The 21,139-nt window shown below is 36.6% G+C and overlaps 1 protein-coding gene across 1 annotated transcript in view; it reads left to right on the top strand.

The window, feature by feature from the left end:
* Nucleotides 1-20,245, top strand: part of TRRAP (transformation/transcription domain associated protein) — a 99,761-nt gene extending 79,516 nt beyond the window's left edge. Inside the window, exons 64-71 of the mRNA XM_034065312.1 lie at nucleotides 627-826; nucleotides 1,552-1,813; nucleotides 9,576-9,801; nucleotides 10,324-10,541; nucleotides 13,099-13,283; nucleotides 14,936-15,139; nucleotides 16,092-16,286; nucleotides 18,987-20,245. Coding sequence (XP_033921203.1) covers nucleotides 627-826; nucleotides 1,552-1,813; nucleotides 9,576-9,801; nucleotides 10,324-10,541; nucleotides 13,099-13,283; nucleotides 14,936-15,139; nucleotides 16,092-16,286; nucleotides 18,987-19,271 — 1,775 coding nt within the window. The 3' untranslated portion in view covers nucleotides 19,272-20,245. The remainder of the gene's footprint in view (nucleotides 1-626; nucleotides 827-1,551; nucleotides 1,814-9,575; nucleotides 9,802-10,323; nucleotides 10,542-13,098; nucleotides 13,284-14,935; nucleotides 15,140-16,091; nucleotides 16,287-18,986) is intronic.
* Nucleotides 20,246-21,139: the final 894 nt, after the last annotated feature.

The raw sequence follows: 21,139 nt of genomic DNA, 5'->3' as shown, positions 1-21,139 counted from the left end.
TTCAGTGTCTCCATAATAACTTTTTACAGTGAATCTTCAAGTAAAATGAACATTTAAGTTTACGTGAAATAAAAGCAGTTTAGGCTTTGAAGGAATGTCTGGGAGTGGGGAGAACAGAAGCAACTTGCACCATTATGTATATGAGTAAGATCTTTCGTTTTTTTTTTTCCAAAACCAAGTCCTATCTAAAATTGTTGTGTCAAATGATTGCACAGAATTTAATTGTTCTTTTGTCCCATACAATTTTCTGGGAATCCCAGGAGAGGAAAAAAGGAGAGGAAAGGGAGGAAAAAAACATGGTTTAAGTTATTTGATTGGATATGAAACAGCATTAGTTACTTCAGGAGCATGACTTGGTAGTGTAAAAGCTGAGGCTACATCTCCTGTGTGTTTCTGAAGAGAGTTTGTATTGTTCTAGCTTTAGGAAGTATGTTCTACTGAATGGCATTTGGAGTAGAGTTTTCTTTGTAAGAAGCAGATTTTCTTGATTTTGGTAGGTAATACATGATTAATACTTCATGCAAATCTAAAGCAGATTTCTCAAACAGTTTATTTTGCTTCATGCAGGCATGTATCAAGTTTAGGAAAGGTAATTTTTATTTTTTTCTTAATTTTCTACTTTCCAGATTCTGGGCAACAACAGCCAAGTTCAGTTGGAAATCAGTCCCACTCTGCTTCAGATCCTGGGCCAATCAGAGCCACAGCACCGATGTGGCGATGCAGCAGAATTATGCACATGCAGCGAGAATTACATCCAACACTTTTGTCTTCTCTGGAAGGCATTGTAGATCAGATGGTCTGGTTCAGAGAGAACTGGCACGAAGAGGTATTTGGCTTTAATACACCTTCATGTGTATGCAACATCTAAGGAAAAGTTAACTACAAAACGGTTATCTAGAATTAGTTTTAAACATTAAAACATACCTATTTGTTTTGATTAATAAACTTGTGTATTTGTAAAACTCATTGTTCTGATGAGAGTTTTAAGGAGGTTGGTTATTTCTGGAAGCAATACAGAGGTTTCCCTAAACTACACATTTCGTGAATGCCTCTAGGATTCAACCTGTTACTTGTACTAACTGAAAATTTATATTCTTACACTAAGTTTCATGATTACTGGTTTCTCTCTTGTTCTGGTGTCTGTGGCAGGTGGTGATTATTGTCTGAATTTTGAATTATATCAGGGAGCAGATGGGGGAGTCACTCTGCTTTCATTATTTGCTTCTCAAAGTGTCAGGCTACTCTGTTCTGTCTACCTAGCAGTGTTTATTTGAAAAATAACACATCATTTCCTAATATATCACACACTATGAAATCTAAAACTCAGCTGCTGTTGTAAGAGAGGTGTACTTTGTGATGCAGCATTTCCCCTGCTCAGTTTGTTTGCAGTGCTGATAAGAATCAGCTCTGTCATTCTGACTGACCCTCTGGTGCAATCTAAAAATTGAGTTTTAAATAAATGTTTCTGAGAAGATAACTTTACTGTATAAAATGCAGTGTCAAATCAGAAGGCCTAATATTCCCGACTATTTTGTCTTTTTTATTCCTTAGGTTCTTAGACAACTGCAGCAGGGCTTGGCAAAGTGCTATTCAGTTGCCTTTGAGAAGAGTGGAGCTGTTTCAGATGCCAAAATCACTCCTCATACACTAAATTTTGTCAAGAAGTTAGTCAGCACGTTTGGAGTAGGCCTTGAGAATGTCTCGAATGTGTCCACCATGTTTTCTAGTGCAGCCTCAGAGTCATTAGCTAGAAGAGCACAGGCAACAGCTCAAGATCCCGTGTTCCAGAAGTTAAAAGGACAATTTACAACAGGTAAATGTTTAAATTGTTTTATCAAATGTTACTTTTAATTCCTAGAGAAATTCCACTCCTCCCTCTTTCCCCAGAGTTCAACTGTGAAGCATTCTGCTTTTTTGTTTTTCCATTATTTTTCCTGAGAGAGAATGTAGAATAGAGCATCTTTCTGTCATTCACCAAACCCAAAACTGTGGTCAAATCACATATGTATTTAAATGTAAATTAGATTACTTCACTGGGATATTTTTGCCATTTACATAGAACTGCCTGCTGCACATAAGGGATGATAATGATTTCTGTTTTACAGTGATGCCGGAACTTAATGACATTTTTACCCCAGAATTCCAAACTAACAATATTATGCGAACTCTTTCAAAACAGCTTACTTTTGATGAGGAAAATGACTTTAGTGCTTTGGATAACTAGTTTATAAAAATCCTATTACACAAATTTACATCATTGTTAGGTAAATTGAATCAATAACTTTAATCAGATCTAATAAAAAAGATACTTATGGGATGTGGCTTTTTTGCTTCATTTAATTTTCTCTTTATCAGTGGAGTTACATGTCTTGAGTATCTGATTTGATGTAAAATTCTTAGAGAAGCTTGTGTACAGTAGAGCAGGGTTTTGATACATTTGGTGAAAAGTGTTAAAGCTACACAAGTATATGACAGAAGGTGACACTGGTTGGCATCAGTGTTTTGGATTGCCAGGATTTTGAATTTTGCATGAATTCCTATCCAAACTATATCAGCTTTTCCTTAAAGATAACTGGTTGACTGAGCTTGACAAGTAGACTTGCAGTGTTTTTTCAGGCATTTCACTGATAAAATGTTGTGAAAATAAGTGAGCTGATGGGAATCTTGTGAAAGCAACTCAGTTGTAGATATGACCTACATATCTTATGCACGCTATGTATTGCATGATGTCCTTTTTGAAGCACAACAGTTGCATGACAGCAGATAATGAAAGTCCTGAACCATATGATTAAATTTTTAATGGACGAAGTGTACTAGGGAGTAAAAGGGTAGTAGAAACATTCTGTGTGTCTTTAATGGGAGCATATGGGGGTGGGGATGGAAATAATCATTGGACAATGATTAATGGCATGAAATTTAACAAATTCAGGTGCTAGATTCTGTGCCTGGGATGGAGTAACGCTGGGTACAAGTATAGACTGGGAGAGGAGTGGCTGGAGAGCAGCCCTGCAGAAAGGGATCTGGGCATGGTGGTTGACAGCAGGCTCAGTGGGAGTCAGCAGCACGCCTTGGCAGTCTAGAGGGCAAACCACATCCTGGGGTGCATCAAACAACATAACCAGCTGGTCAAGAGATAATCATCATGCTGTATTTAGTCTTGGTGCGGCCTCACCTGGGGGACTGCATGCAGTTCTGGGTCTCATAGGTTAAGAAGGATGAGAAGGTACTAGAATGTGTCTAGAGGAGGGCAACACATCTGGTGAAAGGGCTGGAAGGCATGTCCTGTGAGGAGCAGCTGAGGACTTAGGCTTTACCTGGTTTTGGAGAACAGGAGGCTGAGGGACAACCTCATTGTCCTCCACAGCTGCCTGAGGAGGGGAAGTGAGGGAAGTGCTGGTCTCTTCTCCCTGGGATCCAGTGATAGGATGTGTAGCAACAGCTCAAAGCTGCATCAGGGGCATTTCAGACTGGACGTTAGGAAGCGTTTCTTTACCAAGAGGGTGGTCAAACCCAAGAACAGGTTTTCTGGAGAGGCAGTCAATGCCCTTTTCCTGTCAGTGTTTAAAAGGCAGTTGAACAATTCCCTTAATACTTGGTCAGCCCTGAATTTTCCGGCAGTTGGACTACATGATCACTGTAGCTCCCTTCCAATTGCAGTAGTCTACATGAAATACAGATTTGGACTACTTTTTAATTTTTAGAAATGGTTTATGTGTCTTTACAGTGCAATAGTAGGACAGTCAGTTTTTCATTGCTGTGTTGTTGACATGCTCAGTTTTTGTTGGATTTAAGTTATTTTTGGTCTGTCATGGTTTATTTCCTGAGTGTTAGAGAGATCTGGGGATTAAGAAATTTTAATTACGGTTCAGTTACAGTCTTTAGTTAAAAAATGGAGAGGTTTCTCAGGTTTTACATGCTCATGCATAGTCTTTGCATGTCTTCATGTTATCTAAATGGCAGGTAAAGTTTTCAGGTTTGCTATCTGATCGATATAGACTAACATATAAAACACAGAACAACAACATAGCCCTGGACATGAAAAACAGGTAAAGTCAGGAGATGCAATGAGTTTCTCAGTAAACTTCAGTTTAATAACAAGTAATTATTTTTTTTGTTGAAGAGTTCATATGTTAAAGTCTGATTAAACATGAATGTCTATGGGATAGAAATAATTATTTTGCTTAGTTCTAGATTTGATTTGATTTTAATTAATAAATTCAGTGTTTTCATTAACAAATGAAGTGTGGGAAACCAGAAGAAATTAAACTGATCAATATACTTGCACATTTTTGTAATTCAATTAATTATACAGAAAATGAAAATATGGCTTTTATTAATTTTGTAATAAGAGTAAATGCACATAAATTAATAGGATTGTAATTACTGTACTGAAGATAGCAAAGGCTGCTTTAGCATTATGAGAAACCATTTGTAAATAGTGCCTACTTTGTCCTTTTGTCACACTACAAGGTTCATGTTTGTTTTTCTGCTTCTCAGCACTAGTTGCATTTAGGTGATGGATAGATAATTACAGTGCCTGCCTTCCATTTCAGAAGTATCCAGGCTGAGGAGCTGTCTTGGAGTAAACTCTTGTCTTCAATTATTTCCAGATTAATGTTGGCAGCTATGTTTTATAGACACTTTCAACTACGTTTGGTTGCATAATCATTTCCATCAACATCTGAGTTGCGTCTTGATTCCTGTTTGGAGCCACTGGGGGCTCTTGCACCACTTCTTACAGTCTAAGTACTTTGTCTGCAGCAGTCTGGACCATTGAAGCTTTGATAGGTCATTTTTTCCATCCTAATGTTATATATTTTAAAACCAAATTTTACTTTGAAATTAATTTTTTTTTACTGGAACTTCAAATGCAGAACTCTTTGACTATCTGTGCTTTGTTCCTTCTCTCCTGCTAAACCTTTGACATCAAAGAACAGAATAATGCTGAGAAATGCTCCCTTTGAGAGCTTTCTCAGCAGTGAAAGGAGGAGAAAAACTGCCTTCATTGTTCTTTTGTGGACATATGATAGTTTAGAGTTTGGATTGGCTTCTTTCTACAACGATTTCTTCACTCGAGCTGAATAGGAATGAAAAATTCCAAAGTATACCCTGAATGGGCAAGATAATTTTCTTAAGAGTTTTGCCACCCAGCACAATGAATTCTTTGCTGCGGATGGAAACTCTGTAATCAAAAGGAATCTTATCAGTGTCCGAGTGTGTCTCTGAAATGTGGGGAGAGGGCAGGGGAAAGAGCTGTGTTCAAAATTCTCAGTTGTTTTAAAGATTTTTTTTTTTTGTCAAGAATGAGCATAGCATCACTTTAGTAGCTATTTCTTTACTGCCCTTCTAATTTTTAGGTAAACAGGATGTTATCCAGAAAATCCAGATCAACAGTTTGGACAGAACAAGGGGGAGTGGGTTTAAACTTAAACAGGGAAAGTTCAGCTTAGATTCAAGGAAAAAGTTCTTTACTGTGAGGGTAGTGAGGCAGTGGAACAGGTTGCCCAAAGAAAGGATAAATGCTCCATCCCTGGCAGTTTCAAGGCCAGGTTGGACAGAGCCTTGGCTGACATGGTGTGGTGTGAAGTGTCCTTGCCCGTGGCAGGGTGTTTGGAACTAGATGATCTTGAGGTACTTTCCAACCCTAACTATTCCATGTTTCTGTATTTGAGCTTGGTCTGGATTTACCAGTCTTAGTTTTCTGGAGCTATGTTGTAAACCAGAATTCCTGCTTCGTATTTCTGCTTACCTGTCACTGAGATTTTTCATGTTTTTTGGTGCTTTCCAAAAGATCTTGTGTGATTAAGATGAACCTCTGGGAAAGTACAGAGCATGTAAATGTCTGGAACTTTAAAAGCAAGACAGCTCTTCTCTCTCGATCTTCTTCAGTGTCATATGCATAAAGAACTGCTCTGTGAAGCTAAGCTTATATTTCAGTCTTAAGTGGCATCTTACAGAATGTCTCAGCTTACATGGTGTCTTGGCTTTTCAGTTGAGGGTCCTTGAGTTATCAACTTGTAAGTAATCAGACTTTGTCTATGGTCAGAGTAATCTTTAAATTAATCTTACAAATGAACTGTTGCTTGCTCTAAAAGCATTAATTGCCTGTTACTTTGAACAGATTAGGACTGTTTTCTGCACATGTAGCAGAAGGGTTTTTTGGTTTTTTGTTGTTTTTAAGTCCTAGTTTGTAGGTATTTTCTCTGTTTCTTTAATGCTATGTTAATGTTGGTCATTGTGAAGGTCAGGGGTTGTGGGCTGACAGAGGGGTTGGTACTCTAATTTTGTTAACTCAAGTGTGGTTTTGTGCTACTTCATGAAAAGTGATAGTACAGCCCTCATTCAAAAAGCAGTCACCTTTATCTGCTTGTGTTAAGATCCATTAAAATTTTTAGGTCTGTCTCACTGGCAGAAAGTTTGTGCCCCATTTGTCCTTTCATTGAGAGTGACAAGGATCTTTAGCACCATTGAGGAGAGAGTGAGCTTCTTCAGTTGCAGTCTGTATCATGGTCTTCTGTGAATATCTCCATTAAAGATGAGGAGATAAACTTCCTCTTCTCATCAGGAAAAAGATGACATAAGAAGTAGGGTGTTTTAGACTGTCATGTGTTAGCTTAAGGAAGGTGTTATTCAGTAGATAAGTACTGAAAAATTGTTTAAAACAAAAATACTTTTAATATACATTAAGATACATGTAAAGCAGAGAGATGTCATACACACGTAATTTCTGCACTTGTATTTCCCTTCCAGCAGAAATGATTTTTTCCTCTCAGATGGGCTCTCTGTGACATGAGCAAAAAGACTAATTGAACTCTCTGTTTTTCCCATCTGCTACAGGGAAACAAAACAACAAAAAATCCTAAGCCAGGCATTTCAACACACTGGAGCTGTTCTCATGGTGAACAAAATGGCTCTTTTTTAATTCTTTTTGTAAAGAATATACAGTATTGCATATTTTTACTACTTTGGTGGTTCCCATTAGCGCAACAAGTTGTTGCAATTGGGGGATATGTTCCTGAACTTCAGAGATTCAGGAGATAAATGATTCAATAATTTTTCCACTTTCATGAATTGATTTACTCCTGCTGCTCACTAGAGGGTAGGCTTGGGATTATAATAAGTGTTTTACAGTAAAATTGCAAATACCCCTACCAGGTAGAAAAAGAAAAGGGAGTATTACAGTGTTATACCAATTTCTAACACCCATGAATACGTAACTGTATTTTTCAATATAGACTTCTTTCTTATGAAAGTGGAAAGGATTTGCTATGTTTGGGATTTTTTCCTCTGTTTTGGGGATACTAGATTTAAGGCTTTCACTGAAAGCTTTTTAGCATATCAGTGTATTCTGGTTACACAATGAAATAAGTTGGGTTATGTGTTCTCTGATATTTAGAGAATAGTAAAATGAAAGGAATCATAGGCTGCACTAGTTTATTCAGTAACAACTGTGTGTACTTTTGTGCACATAAAGGAGAACTTAGAGAAAAAGAGTGTACATGTAGGATGATACAGACTCTTCTGGTTAAAAGACCAAATGTGCTAAGCTTATTTGTAGGAGTAAGTCTTGTGGGGAGTCAGATTTTTGAGTGGTTTTAATTGTGGTTGAAAAAACTTCGGCATGCAGCAGTTGTGTGTACTTAATGTGTGTGTGTACTTAATTCACTGTTAGCATACTTGCAGATAGATGCTTGGGGCATATTTATGTGGCCAAATTAATTTTTCCTCTGAGTAGGACTCACGACTGTTCTGTTTGGAGGGTTTTTTTGTTAATGTAGGGAAATACTGTATGTAACATAGTGAAACATGGATTCTGCAATAAGAGTAAAACCAATTTCTGAGTCTGTGTTAACTTCCTGTTGTATTGAAGCACAAAGAAGATTGTGTTCTGGTTTAGCTGAAGATCTCAGAAATACTGAATCAACATTCTCTGTTTCTTTCTTGCTGTTGCTTTTTCACCTGTAACATGTTGAGCTTAAAATGGCATCTTTTAGACCGGGGTATAGAAATGCATTTTAAAAATTCAGGTCTGTTAGTTAATTTGCAGAATTTGGGATGCTATAACTAATGAGGTTTACAGTTAGGAGGTTTACTTTGTCTTCTTACTGAGTGTGTTTCAGCTCTCATTGTTATCGTATCGAAGTGGTGAACCATAATTTCGTGTTTGTGGTTTATTCATTTTCCTCTTTTGTGAGATTCAGACTCATTATTTATGTATTTGCTGTCTTCTGTAACTGTAGTGAAACTGTAACTGTAATGAAAGCAGTGTTGGGAAGATGGCATTGGTGTTGGCTCAGAAAGTTGTTGATGTTGCAGTGAATTCTGTTACAGAACTATTTTCATAGTATATTGAAGACTAGGTGTTGACCTTGAGAAAGTTGTTACTTCACTTGCATGTGGGCTAGAGGAGGTAGTTCCACGCTGTAGTACTGTTACGTTGCAAAGGAAAGAGAAGGCTGTTTGCATAATATTGTCATTTTTGCTTAGGCTGTCGTATCTGTTCTCCCTGTGGTGGCATGCAATTTGTATTGGAGCCAGGAAAGAATAAGGAGAATTTTCTTGCAGCTCAGAATGGGAGAATAATAGTAATAGTCAGAATAGGAGAATAATAGTAGTAGTAAATGTACTACTTGTCTTGCAGTTGCTCACAGATCCTACATTGTATCCTTGGTTTTGAGGCTCTTTCATCCCCTTTAAAAGTGAAAAGCCTTCACTGATATAAATAAGTAAATCACTTTGATTTGAACAGGCTGAAAATTACAGTGCTAGTCTGTGAAATAAGCTTACTTTTTTTCTTTTACTAAATGATCTGATAATTTGGTTTATTACTCCTTGCTTTCTATGCAGTCTTTCTGGTTGCAGTATACGGACAGTTAAATACAGTGATAGTTTGCAAGATTTTCACAGTAGGTTTTTTTTAATGTTTGCATGACTAAGGAAAAAAATTGGGAAGTTCATAATTACAGAGAATATTTTAGACCTTTGTACTGAAAAGAGGTAGCAGATTTGGACAGATTTAAGTTATATATCGTTTTAGGACCTCCCTTAAAGTTTTTTTATAGAGGTGAAATATTCTACAGAGCCTGTCTTTTGAAGGCAGGACAGCTCTGTGTGTGTGTTTGATTTGAACTATTGAAATGTATGATTTACTATCCTCCAGCATCAGATGATGTAGTGTTATTGCTGGTGTATGATCATACAGCAAATTATGTTCTGCCTCTTCCCTAATGATTCTTCTTTCTCATCTGTGTTTTTCTGAACATGCTAGTTTTTCCTTGTGTTTAGGGTTCATAGGTAGCCATGTTGTTCTGCTGGACTTGGTTGGTATATATGCTTTGCTTTTTTTGTGTGAGTTGCTGATGATAACTTTTCCTTTTCCTATTGTATTTGACACCAGCATGATGCTTTTCTGCATAACAGCTGCATGTGCTGAATGTGTATTTTGCTTGAGGGTGTGTAGCTAGAAGAACCTCTTTGAAAACTCAAACTTCAGACACCTGATCACTAAATACCTTAAAGAATTTGAAATGCTGAGATTTATGTATTTTTTTTTGTTTTGTTTTTATTTTTTTTAGACTTTGACTTCAGTGTGCCAGGGTCAATGAAACTTCACAATCTGATCTCTAAACTGAAGAAATGGATCAAAATTCTGGAGGCAAAAACTAAACAGCTTCCAAAGTTCTTCCTCATAGAAGAAAAGTGCCGCTTTCTCAGTAATTTTTCAGCTCAAACTGCAGAAGTAGAGATACCTGGAGAATTCCTTATGCCAAAGCCAACACATTACTACATCAAGATAGCAAGGTAACCTAAAAATACACTTTGGTAGTTGTACTTATGAAAATGGACAAGAAAATGAAAACCTTCTCCATCTGTCCACTTTGCAACTGTGGATGTCTTGTACCTTTCATATATATAAATTACATATATAGAGGCATACCTTGGAATAACACCTTTTTTTTTTAATTTTATCCTCCTCTGGTAATTTTACACTGCCACAGTAAGCAGCTATACTGTTACGTGATGAGTATGCTTCATATATTGATAGAAGTTGAGGTGAGTTCTTCTGTTGTAGTGATAAAGAGTGATAAAGGTCTGATCTGATGATTGATTTTGTTCAAGAACTGTTTCTTCAACAAAAATCAAGCAGAAGACCTTTTTGACTGCAGAACATATACCATGGGCTAGCTGGGCCATAGAATTGTACCTTGTAAAAACCTTGTAATGCAGTTGCACTACCTTATTTCTTTGGTGGTTTTTGTTTGTTTTGATTTAATACCAGAGGAGATTTGCTCAGGTGCTTTATTATCCCTTTCTTCCTAACAGGTTTATGCCCAGAGTGGAGATAGTTCAGAAACACAATACTGCAGCAAGAAGACTTTATATCCGAGGCCATAATGGAAAGATTTACCCATACCTGGTAATGAATGATGCTTGCCTGACAGAGTCTCGTAGAGAAGAGCGGGTATTACAGCTTCTTCGCCTTTTGAACCCCTGTTTGGAGAAAAGGAAAGAAACCACAAAAAGACACTTGTTTTTTACAGGTACTGAAAGGAGGGATTTTACATTATTTTTTACATATATGTTATACTCAAGGATTGCAATTGTTAAATTTTTTGACAGCTACTAATCACTGATACTGACGGTTTTGAATATTCAGAAGGTAAAGTCACATCTGTTTAGGTGATAAGCCTTTTTTGGCATTGTAGCACCCCTCTGAAGAAATAAAGCTGGGATGTTTTTAGAAGAGCTTACATGCATCATTTGCTGTATAAAGTTTAGTTGTGAATAACACCTATAAGGCAGAAACATGCCTGTTGGAGGTGTTGCTATGGAAATAGATACATGTACTTCAGAACAAGCATTTAGAAACAAAGAGAGAACAAAACTTTTTCTCCCAAGTTGCAGTGTATGAATATTGAATTTCTTTTACCTCTTCCACATAACACAAAAGGATTTTTTTTTTTGTAGAGCTTTGAATTTGATAAACGGTTTCTGAGTTCTTTGATACGAAAACATACCTTTGTATGTTTTTTATATCCATGGTGATGTTTGCTTTCAGGAATATACTGACTGCTTGGTTGTTACAGAATAAAATCCATTCATAATCTAGATACTTGATGCAGGACTCATGTTGAGTGCACTGCTGTGATCTTGTAACAGGTAACTTGGTTTGGAGAGTGCAAATTGCCAACATCACCACCTGGTAATGCTTAAAAAATCCAGAATTAACAAACATAATGGTAGGGAGGCCTTAGTGAGGAGTGTTAAGGGAGGTTTCCAGCATTATTCATGTGTAGAAATTGCCAAAATACTTAATAAATAAAAAGGTCACACATTTAGGCATTTTGAAACAGAAGCAGTGAATGAAGGCTGAAAACACAGTTTTAATTCTTTCTTATGTGTTGATTATAAATAATTCATTCATGAAATGAGAGAAAATATCAGAGTCTTGCCTGGCAACATACTTGGTCTGCTTGTGATTCCGATACTTTAAAACAGTGAAACCCTTTGTTTTCCAGATACTAAGGCTTTTGGCAAGTTCCAGCTTAAACTGAGTAGCTAGTTTATATTAATGTATAATACTTTTCATTTCAGAAGGTCACTTAATCACTTCATATAAATGAGTTCTGTATGTTGCATTATTCAGTTCTGATAATCCTTGGTTGGTAAGCAGGAAATACATGATGGATAAGGGAAACTTTCATCAAAGAGATAGACAAAGTTGCTGCTATGCTGCTGTCCTTTTAAAAAACTCTGAGCTCTGATTTCTAAAAAATGTATATATTTCTTGGTCCTCCTTTTTGGGCTAAAAGTATCTATTTACATGAAGTTGTTTCATGAGTTTAGGTGTCCAGATGATGCAACTGGCACTTTCAGAGCTAGAAATGCATATGTGAGTTCTAACTTTAAAATGGCAAAAATACCCAAGCCAAAGGATTTGTTATAACAAAAGGTCAGTATCTCTACATATGTGAAGACAATGTTGCATCACTCTGAGGCCAAAATAATAAAAGTACAATAAACAGTCTTTAAAACTGTGATAAACCAGGACACTGATACAGAAGTGTACCCTCTATATACTAAAATAATGTTTTCCTTCAAAAAGCTGTTTTTAAACTATAATGTTTCTGGAAACAATTCTGTTCCTTGTGGTTTGATGCTATTTGGAAGAACCTAAAGAACATCCATTTCTCTGCTGCCAGAGGTTAATGGAAGCACACCAGAAGAAACAGCTCATTAACACCCCTCCTGCAGCATGCATTTCTTCTTTAAGACTGAAGAAATTGCATCAAAAAAATTAAATGCATTTAAACAACTTTTCCCTATATTTCTGAGTTTAATTGTTACAGCTTCTGAGGGAAACGTTGAGAGAACAGTGTTGGTGGTAATGGAAGGTCGCTGTCAAACAGTACAGTGTCACTGAAAAAGCTGGCTATGAAGAGGCCTTGTCTGTTTTGATGTGGGTGGGGATACACATAAGATTCAGTAGGATGATACATCTGTTGAGCACCGTGGAAGTGCAAATAGGGTTTTTTGCAACTTTACTGCTCACCAAGGAAAAGCACACTGCCTTAAGATTTTCTTATTGTTGAATATTTTGCTGTGTCTTCCCTGTGTTGTTTTCAAGTGGTGTCATTTAAACATCTATTCTTCAACTATGTTCAGATTTTTCCTTCCAGTTTTTCTGAATCACTTTAAATACCCTATTGAGCTAAGTAGTTTTGTTCTTCAGACTCATTTTTACTGACATTATTATGTAATCAGATATTACAAACCCATTTGCACCTGAACTAAGTATTAACCTCTTTTCAGCAGGTAAAGTAGGAAGAATAACAAGTGTTAAATATTTTTTGCTAATATTGTTGATGTTTCTGTTACAAAAATCTGCTGTTGTTCTTTTTAACAGAGCTTGTGAGTGTAGTAATAAAATTTTTCTTTTGATACAACTGTAATCATCAACTGAAATGTGTCTCACTTGTATCCTAATTCTTCTCTTAGTATTTGTGTTATGGATTAACTGTTTTGTTCTCTTTTGCTCTCTCTTCCCTCTCCCTGCCCTACTGCCATCCCCTCTCACCCTTCTCAAATGTCTCCTAGTCCCCCGTGTCGTAGCAGTTTCCCCACAGATGCGTCTGGTTGAAGACAATCCCTCTTCTCTTTCCCTGGTGGAGATCTATAAGCAACGCTGTGCCAAGAAAGGCATTGAGCATGACAACCCTATTTCTCGTTACTATGACAGACTGGCAACGGTCCAGGCACGAGGGACTCAAGCTAGCCATCAGGTATTAGAATGTATAATGAATTTTAATCAAGGGCTTTCTTGAGGTCTCTGCTGTGTCCCATATCCCCTGCCCTGTTTCATCACCTCTCATTAGATGTGAGACAGATAATATGTGCAGAAGGTGGCATTTTGATTTTTTCTGAGTTTACTTTGGTTTTGCTTAATGTGTTCTTGGAACTTTCAGATCTCTTTGGTGGTTTAGGTTATCTTGGAAACCTTAAAAAAAGCTGTATTTGTTTTACTTGAGATTATTTTGGGTAACTGCAAGGGAAAACAGACAAGGTGTTGGTTGCTTTTTGGTCCTTAAAGTGCTTTGAAAATAATTAATTGATAACATGGGAAACAGCATTCATAATTTATATAAGCAGTTACAGCATGTTATGTGAGGCAGGCTTCCCCGAGTTCTTCTAATGGATCTCTTAAAATTGCGAGTGGATTCATTTCATCTAACTCAGAAACAGTTGAGTAATCACACCCTAATAAATGATGGTACTCAGAAAGAACAAAGCTCTCTCTCGCCTATCTCCATCAAACATCCAACTGTGATAAATAAGGTTATCTCATGTTTTTTATCTCAAGGTTAATGCAAATTCTTACATAAAATGCCAGTCCCATTTTAAATATAGCTATTAGAAAATGCATGGTATACATGCAGGCATGGTTTAGAGACAGTATCTGTTCAGGCTTCCTTTGTTAAAAATCAAATGAAGTGTTACCTAACATTTGTTTCTATTTTGAGGATTTTTCCTTCAGGTTATGAAACTCTAACAGCCATTTAATTGCAGTCAGTATGACTGTCATGCTTTCTGGTGTCTAGAACAGGTCCTAGTGTTATGTCTTTTTCTAATTAATTAGGCTAGTATATGGTACAGTAATTAAATATTTTGGTAATTGGGAATGTTTACATCTACGGGAAAAGTGTGCAGAGTGTGCACTGACAGAAACAGCTGAACACAGCTCTCAGCTTTTACCTTTTTGTATTTTTGAGGTGCTTTTGTTGTAATTTAATACATGTTACAAATTACTTTGCACAGTCTTTCCCTATCTTGTATAATAAACATCTTTTCCCTTTTACCCTATGAAGAAACCATGCGGAGAACCATCTTTAGGTTGCATGCTTTGTAGTCCCATGTACAATTTTGAATCTTGCCATTAGCTTAAATTAAAGGGATTTGTTTTATTGCTGCAAAATGCTTATTGAGCTTTCACTGAAGCTAGAAAATAGTGAAGTATGTTCTGTTAGTTTCCTGTAAGGAAATGCTCCATCATGAGTTGAATGTCTCTTTAGCTCAATTCTGATTTTCTTTGAAGTTTTGAATAGAAGACACATCAGATCGGGTTATATGGTTTTTCAGTCTCTGGTTTTCCGACATGCCTGTTTGCAGTTCTCATGCTTATATGGTTTTATTAAAAATTTATTTTTTTCAGATAAAAAGCATTTTCTAGCTGTGCAGAAGCTGGACTAACAAAACACTCTGTGTTTTGACAGGGAAGTGAGGCAATGGTGTAGGATTGAAAGCATTCAATTTCAGGATATTTTTTCCTAAAATAGGATACAGCAGTTGGGAGAAGTTTGGTAGTTGCTCTTGGCACATTTGTCTGTTGGTAAAAAAACCTATTAAAAATTATCTCTTTCAACTAATATTTATGCAGGTTCTCAGAGATATACTTAAAGAAGTGCAGAGCAACATGGTGCCGCGCAGCATGCTGAAGGAGTGGGCCCTGCATACGTTCCCCAACGCCACCGATTACTGGACTTTCCGAAAGATGTTCACTATTCAGCTAGCCCTAATTGGCTTTGCAGAATTCATCTTTCATTTAAATAGACTCAACCCTGAAATGCTGCAGATTGCCCAGGTATGGGTTAGTTTATTCTACATGCATGCTGTTGTCTTTGATCAGATGGAAATTTGGACTATACTTTGGAAATGAGTCAAAACAGTAATTTGATACATGTAATCAACAGTGCATGTCAGTAGGCTTTTCATTTATATGTGATTGCACATCATGTAGGTAGCAATTTAAACTGCAGTCTCCATGGACATCAACTCAACCTTCTATGATGAAAATGTAGAACTTTGTAAAGTCATTCTTAGATATTGGAACTGTTCATGTAAATGACTGATAAGTCACTCTTTTTGTCCTTCAAATATATTGCTTTAAATATGTGTTTTCATCAGATTAGAAAAAAATAGTAAATTTAGAGCTTCATTTTCATAGAAGGGAATACTCTTTTTCAGCTACTGTTCTCTATTCAGCATTGCCATCATGTCAAGCTGCAACTCCTATTAATAGTGATTTTTCTGTTTTAACACAACATTTTAAATGAGGCTTGCCACCTTAGGAGGGCGAAGGTGGTATATATTAAAGTCTTAATGCCATTTTTATGCATGCAGGAATATGCTCTGTATAGCAATTAAGTTTCTTTAATCCTCTAGGTATGTGTTCAGATACTTAGTCTAAGGGAGCAATGCACAGAGAATGCTTGCCCAGAGCTGGGATGCGCAGAGATGTGTCTGTCCATATGACTCCTTATAGAACATACTACAGAAGAAACTATTCCTTAAGTTTGGTATTACAACAATGTGTATTTAGCAAGGAGTTTTGAGAAAAAATACATACCTGACTTTGCATGCCTTGAATTTTAATGTTTTTGCTCAAAACCTATTTAACTGAAAGAGTGAAAAGCTGTTGGGAGTACATTTGTATTCTGAATATTAATGGTAAACAAAAATTCAACTTCTTTTGGTTTCACTAATGAAATGAATGTTCTTTTAATTACTTCTATGCATCTTGTTTCTAAATCCAGGATACTGGCAAGCTAAATGTAGCTTACTTTCGCTTTGACATTAATGATGCTACTGGAGATTTGGATGCCAATCGTCCAGTTCCGTTCCGGCTTACACCAAACATCTCTGAATTTCTTACCACTATTGGGGTGTCTGGTCCACTGACTGCATCTATGATTGCAGTAGCTCGCTGCTTTGCACAGCCAAATTTTAAGGTTTGTATAGCTTTTTAAAGGGTTGTTTGCAGGCATGTTGTATTTGGCAATTTAGAAACAAAACAGCACTTTCTTGGTTAAAGTGAAAACTGAACCGTACTTATTTATTTTTGAATCTGAGTTTAAGATCAACACAAATATAGGTGGAATTCTAGCCTTAATTTAAGTCTTTGTCCAAACATGATAATTCAGTGCTGTAGCCTCATAAGCCATTAAGAATTTTGGCAGTGTTAAAAAGTAAAATGGCAAATGCAACATGATTTAGAATCTTCATAATCATCTGTCAATAGAAATGTGGTTTGATTCTTTGTTAGTGGAATAGAATGCTAAAGATAACACTGTTACTTTGATGGATTCTAGCTCTTAACAGGGTGTAGTTTTCTGAAGAAATTGTCTAGCTTCCTTTTAAATTCTAATGCTTTCCAAAACTGAGGCATCTTGCACTTAGGCAAACAATTTGCACCAGAAAGACATTGTGCAGAATGTACTGTAGCTACGGTATCAGCTAGTTACATTATAAAAGATGGAAAATATCCTAAAGTGATTTTAGTCTTTATCTAAAATGCAGAAAGCTGTGTAGAATATATTTTGAATAATTCATCATCTTACCTTACAAAACCATGTCTATTACACACAAACAAGTTTGCAAACATAGCCTGTAATTTCAGCATCTGAATGGTGTATGCCCACTTAGACATGCCACATCGATTTGATGCAACTCCACCTTGAGTACTGTGTGCAGTTTTGGGTGCCTCTGTATAAGAGGGGCATCACATATTAAGAAGGTGTACAGATCTTGTGTACAACCACGACTGTGAAAGATCTTGAGGGCAAGACTTCTGAAGAGAACTCAAAGTCACTTGGTTTGTTCAGCTTGGAGAAGAGAAGGCTGAGGGGTGACCCCATTGCAGACCACAACTTCCTCAACGGTGGCAGTGGAAGGGGGGTGCTGAGCTCCTCTCTCTGGTTACCAGTGATAGGATACAAGGAAATTGAATGAAACTCCCTAAGTTCAGACTGGACATTAGGAAAAGGCTCTTCACTTAGAGTGTGGTTGGTCAGTGGAACAGGCTCCCCATGGAAGTAGTTACAGCACCAAGCCTGCCAGAGTTCAAGGAATATTTGGGCAACACTCTTGTTCATATGGTTTATGGTTAGGTAGTCCTGCAAGGAGCAGGGAGTTGGGCTTGATCCTTATGTGTCCTTGCCAACTTGAGGTTTCTATGGTTCTCTGAAGGTCAGAGAACAAGTGCTCATTTATTCTTTTTGGAGAGATGGGTGCCAGCTCAGTTCAGACATGTGGTGATTGCTGCTTTAGATCATCTGTCTTTTGGACTACAGAGAAATGCTTTTAACGTTTTCTGCATTTATCTTTTTTACAAATACCCATAAAATATATTTAACATGTTGGCCTAATAGCTATATGTGTTATAAAATGTTTTATTTGTTATGTGCAGACAATGAATTTGACTCAAACTGGTTACCTAGAAGTTTGTTTTATTTGTTTATATATATATATGTTTGTTTTATCTTTGTTTATAGAACCTCAGGAGTGTTAGAGTTGGCAGATGAGTGTCAGTAACTCAATTCAGTGATGAGAAAAAACAGCAACTGTTTGTTGCAGGCATTTTTTTCATCCAGGGGTAGAACTGGCCTATATATACATATGTGTACACATATTATATACACCTACATATGTATGTAGTGTGTATATATATTAAATGCATATGTATTTATATTGCAGTCAGTCTTTTCCATGTTTGGCAGAAAGCAGTGTTCCCTGAGAGTGTAATCCTTGTGCAGAAAAACTCCAGCTTTGCAAAGCACTCTTAATCTTTGCACAAGACTTCTGTGTATGTGTGGGAAAAGTCATAAATTTAGTGGAGTCATCTTAATACAGAATGTACATGACTGCATTTGTGTATGAAGACCTTAATACATGTTTCAGCTTAAGCGATGTTTCAATTCTCTTAAGAGGTGTGATGTGTTTTCATGATGAAAGCTTTTTATGAAAAGAAACGCCTTGAGAGGAAATAGTAAAGACAGTGTAAGCCACATTTGCCACAGAAAAATGGACTCAGTCAGAGATCAGTGTGATCAGACCAAAGCCATTTATTACAAAGCATCGATCCTTTTTATACTGTTGTCTGCATCTGCTTACAATAGCTTGCTGTATTATAATTGGATACATATACAATAGCTTGCTGTATTTAGACAATAACTGGCTGTATTAAGATTGGATACATATTCTATGGCTTGCTGTATGAAGCTTGGATACATATTCAATGGCTTGCTGTATTAAGCTTGGATACATATTCAGTGTAGCACACAGCAACTAGTATACAATCGGTTAAATTAAGCATATGGGAACCTACCCTTTAAAACTTGATAACAGTTCACTACTTTGTATCTTAGCACATTCCATTTTCTTCTTATCTTCCTTGCACCGTTACTCTTGCTTCGTTACCCACATCCTTCATTCTTGGTTCATGTCGGACTCCACATGGGCACTTGCTGGCTTGGGAACGTGGCCATTCTTTGCTAAAAATCCGTCCACACACATTCATCTTAAAAACACTGAGATTGCAATGCTGAACCACAAGTGTCAAAATGGTATTGACTAAAACCTAGTTACTGTTCTGTAATACCTGATGGTTCTTCGGATTAAATATAACAGTCTGATTTTTCTCCTTCATGTAGGTTGATGGCATCCTAAAAACTGTGCTACGGGATGAAATAATTGCATGGCACAAAAAAACACAGGAGGATACTTCCTCTCCACTTTCAGCAGCTGGGCAACCTGAAAACATGGACAGCCAGCAGCTGGTTTCACTAGTTCAAAAAGCTGTTACTGCTATCATGACTCGGCTTCATAATCTTGCTCAATTTGAAGGAGGAGAAAGCAAAGTCAACACTCTGGTAGCAGCTGCAAATAGCTTGGATAATCTCTGTCGTATGGATCCTGCCTGGCACCCTTGGCTGTAACTTGAATTTTTCAATAGCTTTTTTTGCTGCTGTTTGTGGTGTGAGCCATATATTGTGTTAAGAAAATGTGAAAAAAGCTTTCCAGACCATGGCTTACCTTCCACACTTCATTTTGTCAGTCTTCTTTTTAATTGTGTTTACAGTAATAGGACAATTTCACTGCTTTTAATTTCATGAGGGGACGTTTCCTCGTGTTTAAGAAAGGTTGTTTAATATGCAACAGCAGTTTTCACAAATAGCTTAAAATTAAGAGAGGAAACTTAAATATTGTACAGAAAAATCTTATTTTATGATGAGGACTATAAACCTAGCACTGTTAGATTTAGGGTCTAGTATTCCTAATAACCTGCAGTATATAATTTTTTTTATACCATAGTAATTACTAAAAAATTAAAAAATGAAATATACAGTATTCCCAGTTAGTGAATGTTACTTTGTGGAATTTTACTTAATTGCTGTCCCTTCATTCTACCAAATTGAAGGCACAAATAAATACTCTTCCTTTAAGTTTGTTTCAAATATACATGAGCAAAGATGGTTTGTACAGAGAATTTTGTACCAAATGTATAGAGGTAACTTTTTGTTAGGCACTGAGAAAATGATGATTAAATTGTGCTGGCTTTTCTTGGAGCGCAAGCTATGTACAGTGAAAGTGTAAACCATTTAGAGTATTTGGTTTGTTGTGGACAGTGTTGGGGGGGGGAGTTTATAAAAAGGATGGGAAAAGGCATCCAGGGATACATGTGTTTGGCTGTAATAGATTAAAAAAAGTAAAATCTTATGATTTTTTTTCTTTTCATGTTTAGAATGACAGTAGCTTCTTTGGAATGAATCTGTTTTTTTGTAATTTAAGAAAAGATCATTTTAATGTTTCACTTGTCTTTCTGTTAACATTTTTATAAAACTTCAGTGGTGAGAATGTTAAATTTGTACAGAGTGATTTTTTCAAAATAAATATTTTGTAAAACTCTCAATGGTATTCATTTTATTTAAAATATTTTATATATTATACTATGGACTAAATAGAAGAGTCTCAAGGGCAGGTGGAATCTTTAGTAAATTAAACTGGCCTGTATTTTAAAGAGTGATAACTGTATTAACAAGACATGGATGTGGTGTTCTCATGTATGGTGTTGAATTTGCTTACAGAAGAGCTGTGAACAGGAAGTATAAATTTCTTCGTTCAGTGTATAGTCTTTCTTCCTAGCCAGTTAATGTGTTAACCATATGTTTTTTAAAAGTCTGTCTTTAAACAGAATAGTCTATTTCTTGGCTACAAAAAATAGAGCTTTTAAGTAATTGTTCAGAGGTCAAGATTGTATCTGCAGATGAACTCTTTATTAGGGGATGCTGTTCCTGGAGAAACAAAGATGGTCTTGACTGCTATAGCAAAGGATGCCCCTGTCTGCTTTTGGTTGTTTTGTTTTTTTAATAAGCAGACAACAGGTTCTTTAGAGATTTCATAACATGAGAGTCATAATTGAAGTTAATGACCACCATTCAGTAGTGTACTCTCTGTGATACAAGGGGGTTTTCTAAGTCAGTCTAATGAAATTCCTTTGGTAGGTGAGCTTACTGGCAAGTTAACAGGTAGGTACGACTATAGGCACATCAGTGATTTAAAAACAAAGCAACATGCTTCAATGGGTCTCTTACAATCTCAAAAAGACCTGTTCCTTTCATCTTTGCAGCCATCAGCTGAAGCAGTCAATTGATACGAACTTGAGTATCAACATTATGAAGGGATACATGCCAAGATGATAGTTTTGCTAGCACCATGAGCAGCACTGAACCTGGCACAGAGGGAGGTGAGGCTGATAGACAGAAAGTGCTATGTATATAGATACAGGAGTCTGCAGCCATGATTG

Source organism: Melopsittacus undulatus, chromosome 8, assembly GCF_012275295.1.
Source record: "Melopsittacus undulatus isolate bMelUnd1 chromosome 8, bMelUnd1.mat.Z, whole genome shotgun sequence".
In the NCBI taxonomy this organism is placed as follows: Eukaryota; Metazoa; Chordata; class Aves; order Psittaciformes; family Psittaculidae; genus Melopsittacus; species Melopsittacus undulatus.
The sequence above is the reverse complement of the archived record's forward strand: the minus strand, read 5'-3'. Positions and strand labels throughout refer to the sequence as shown.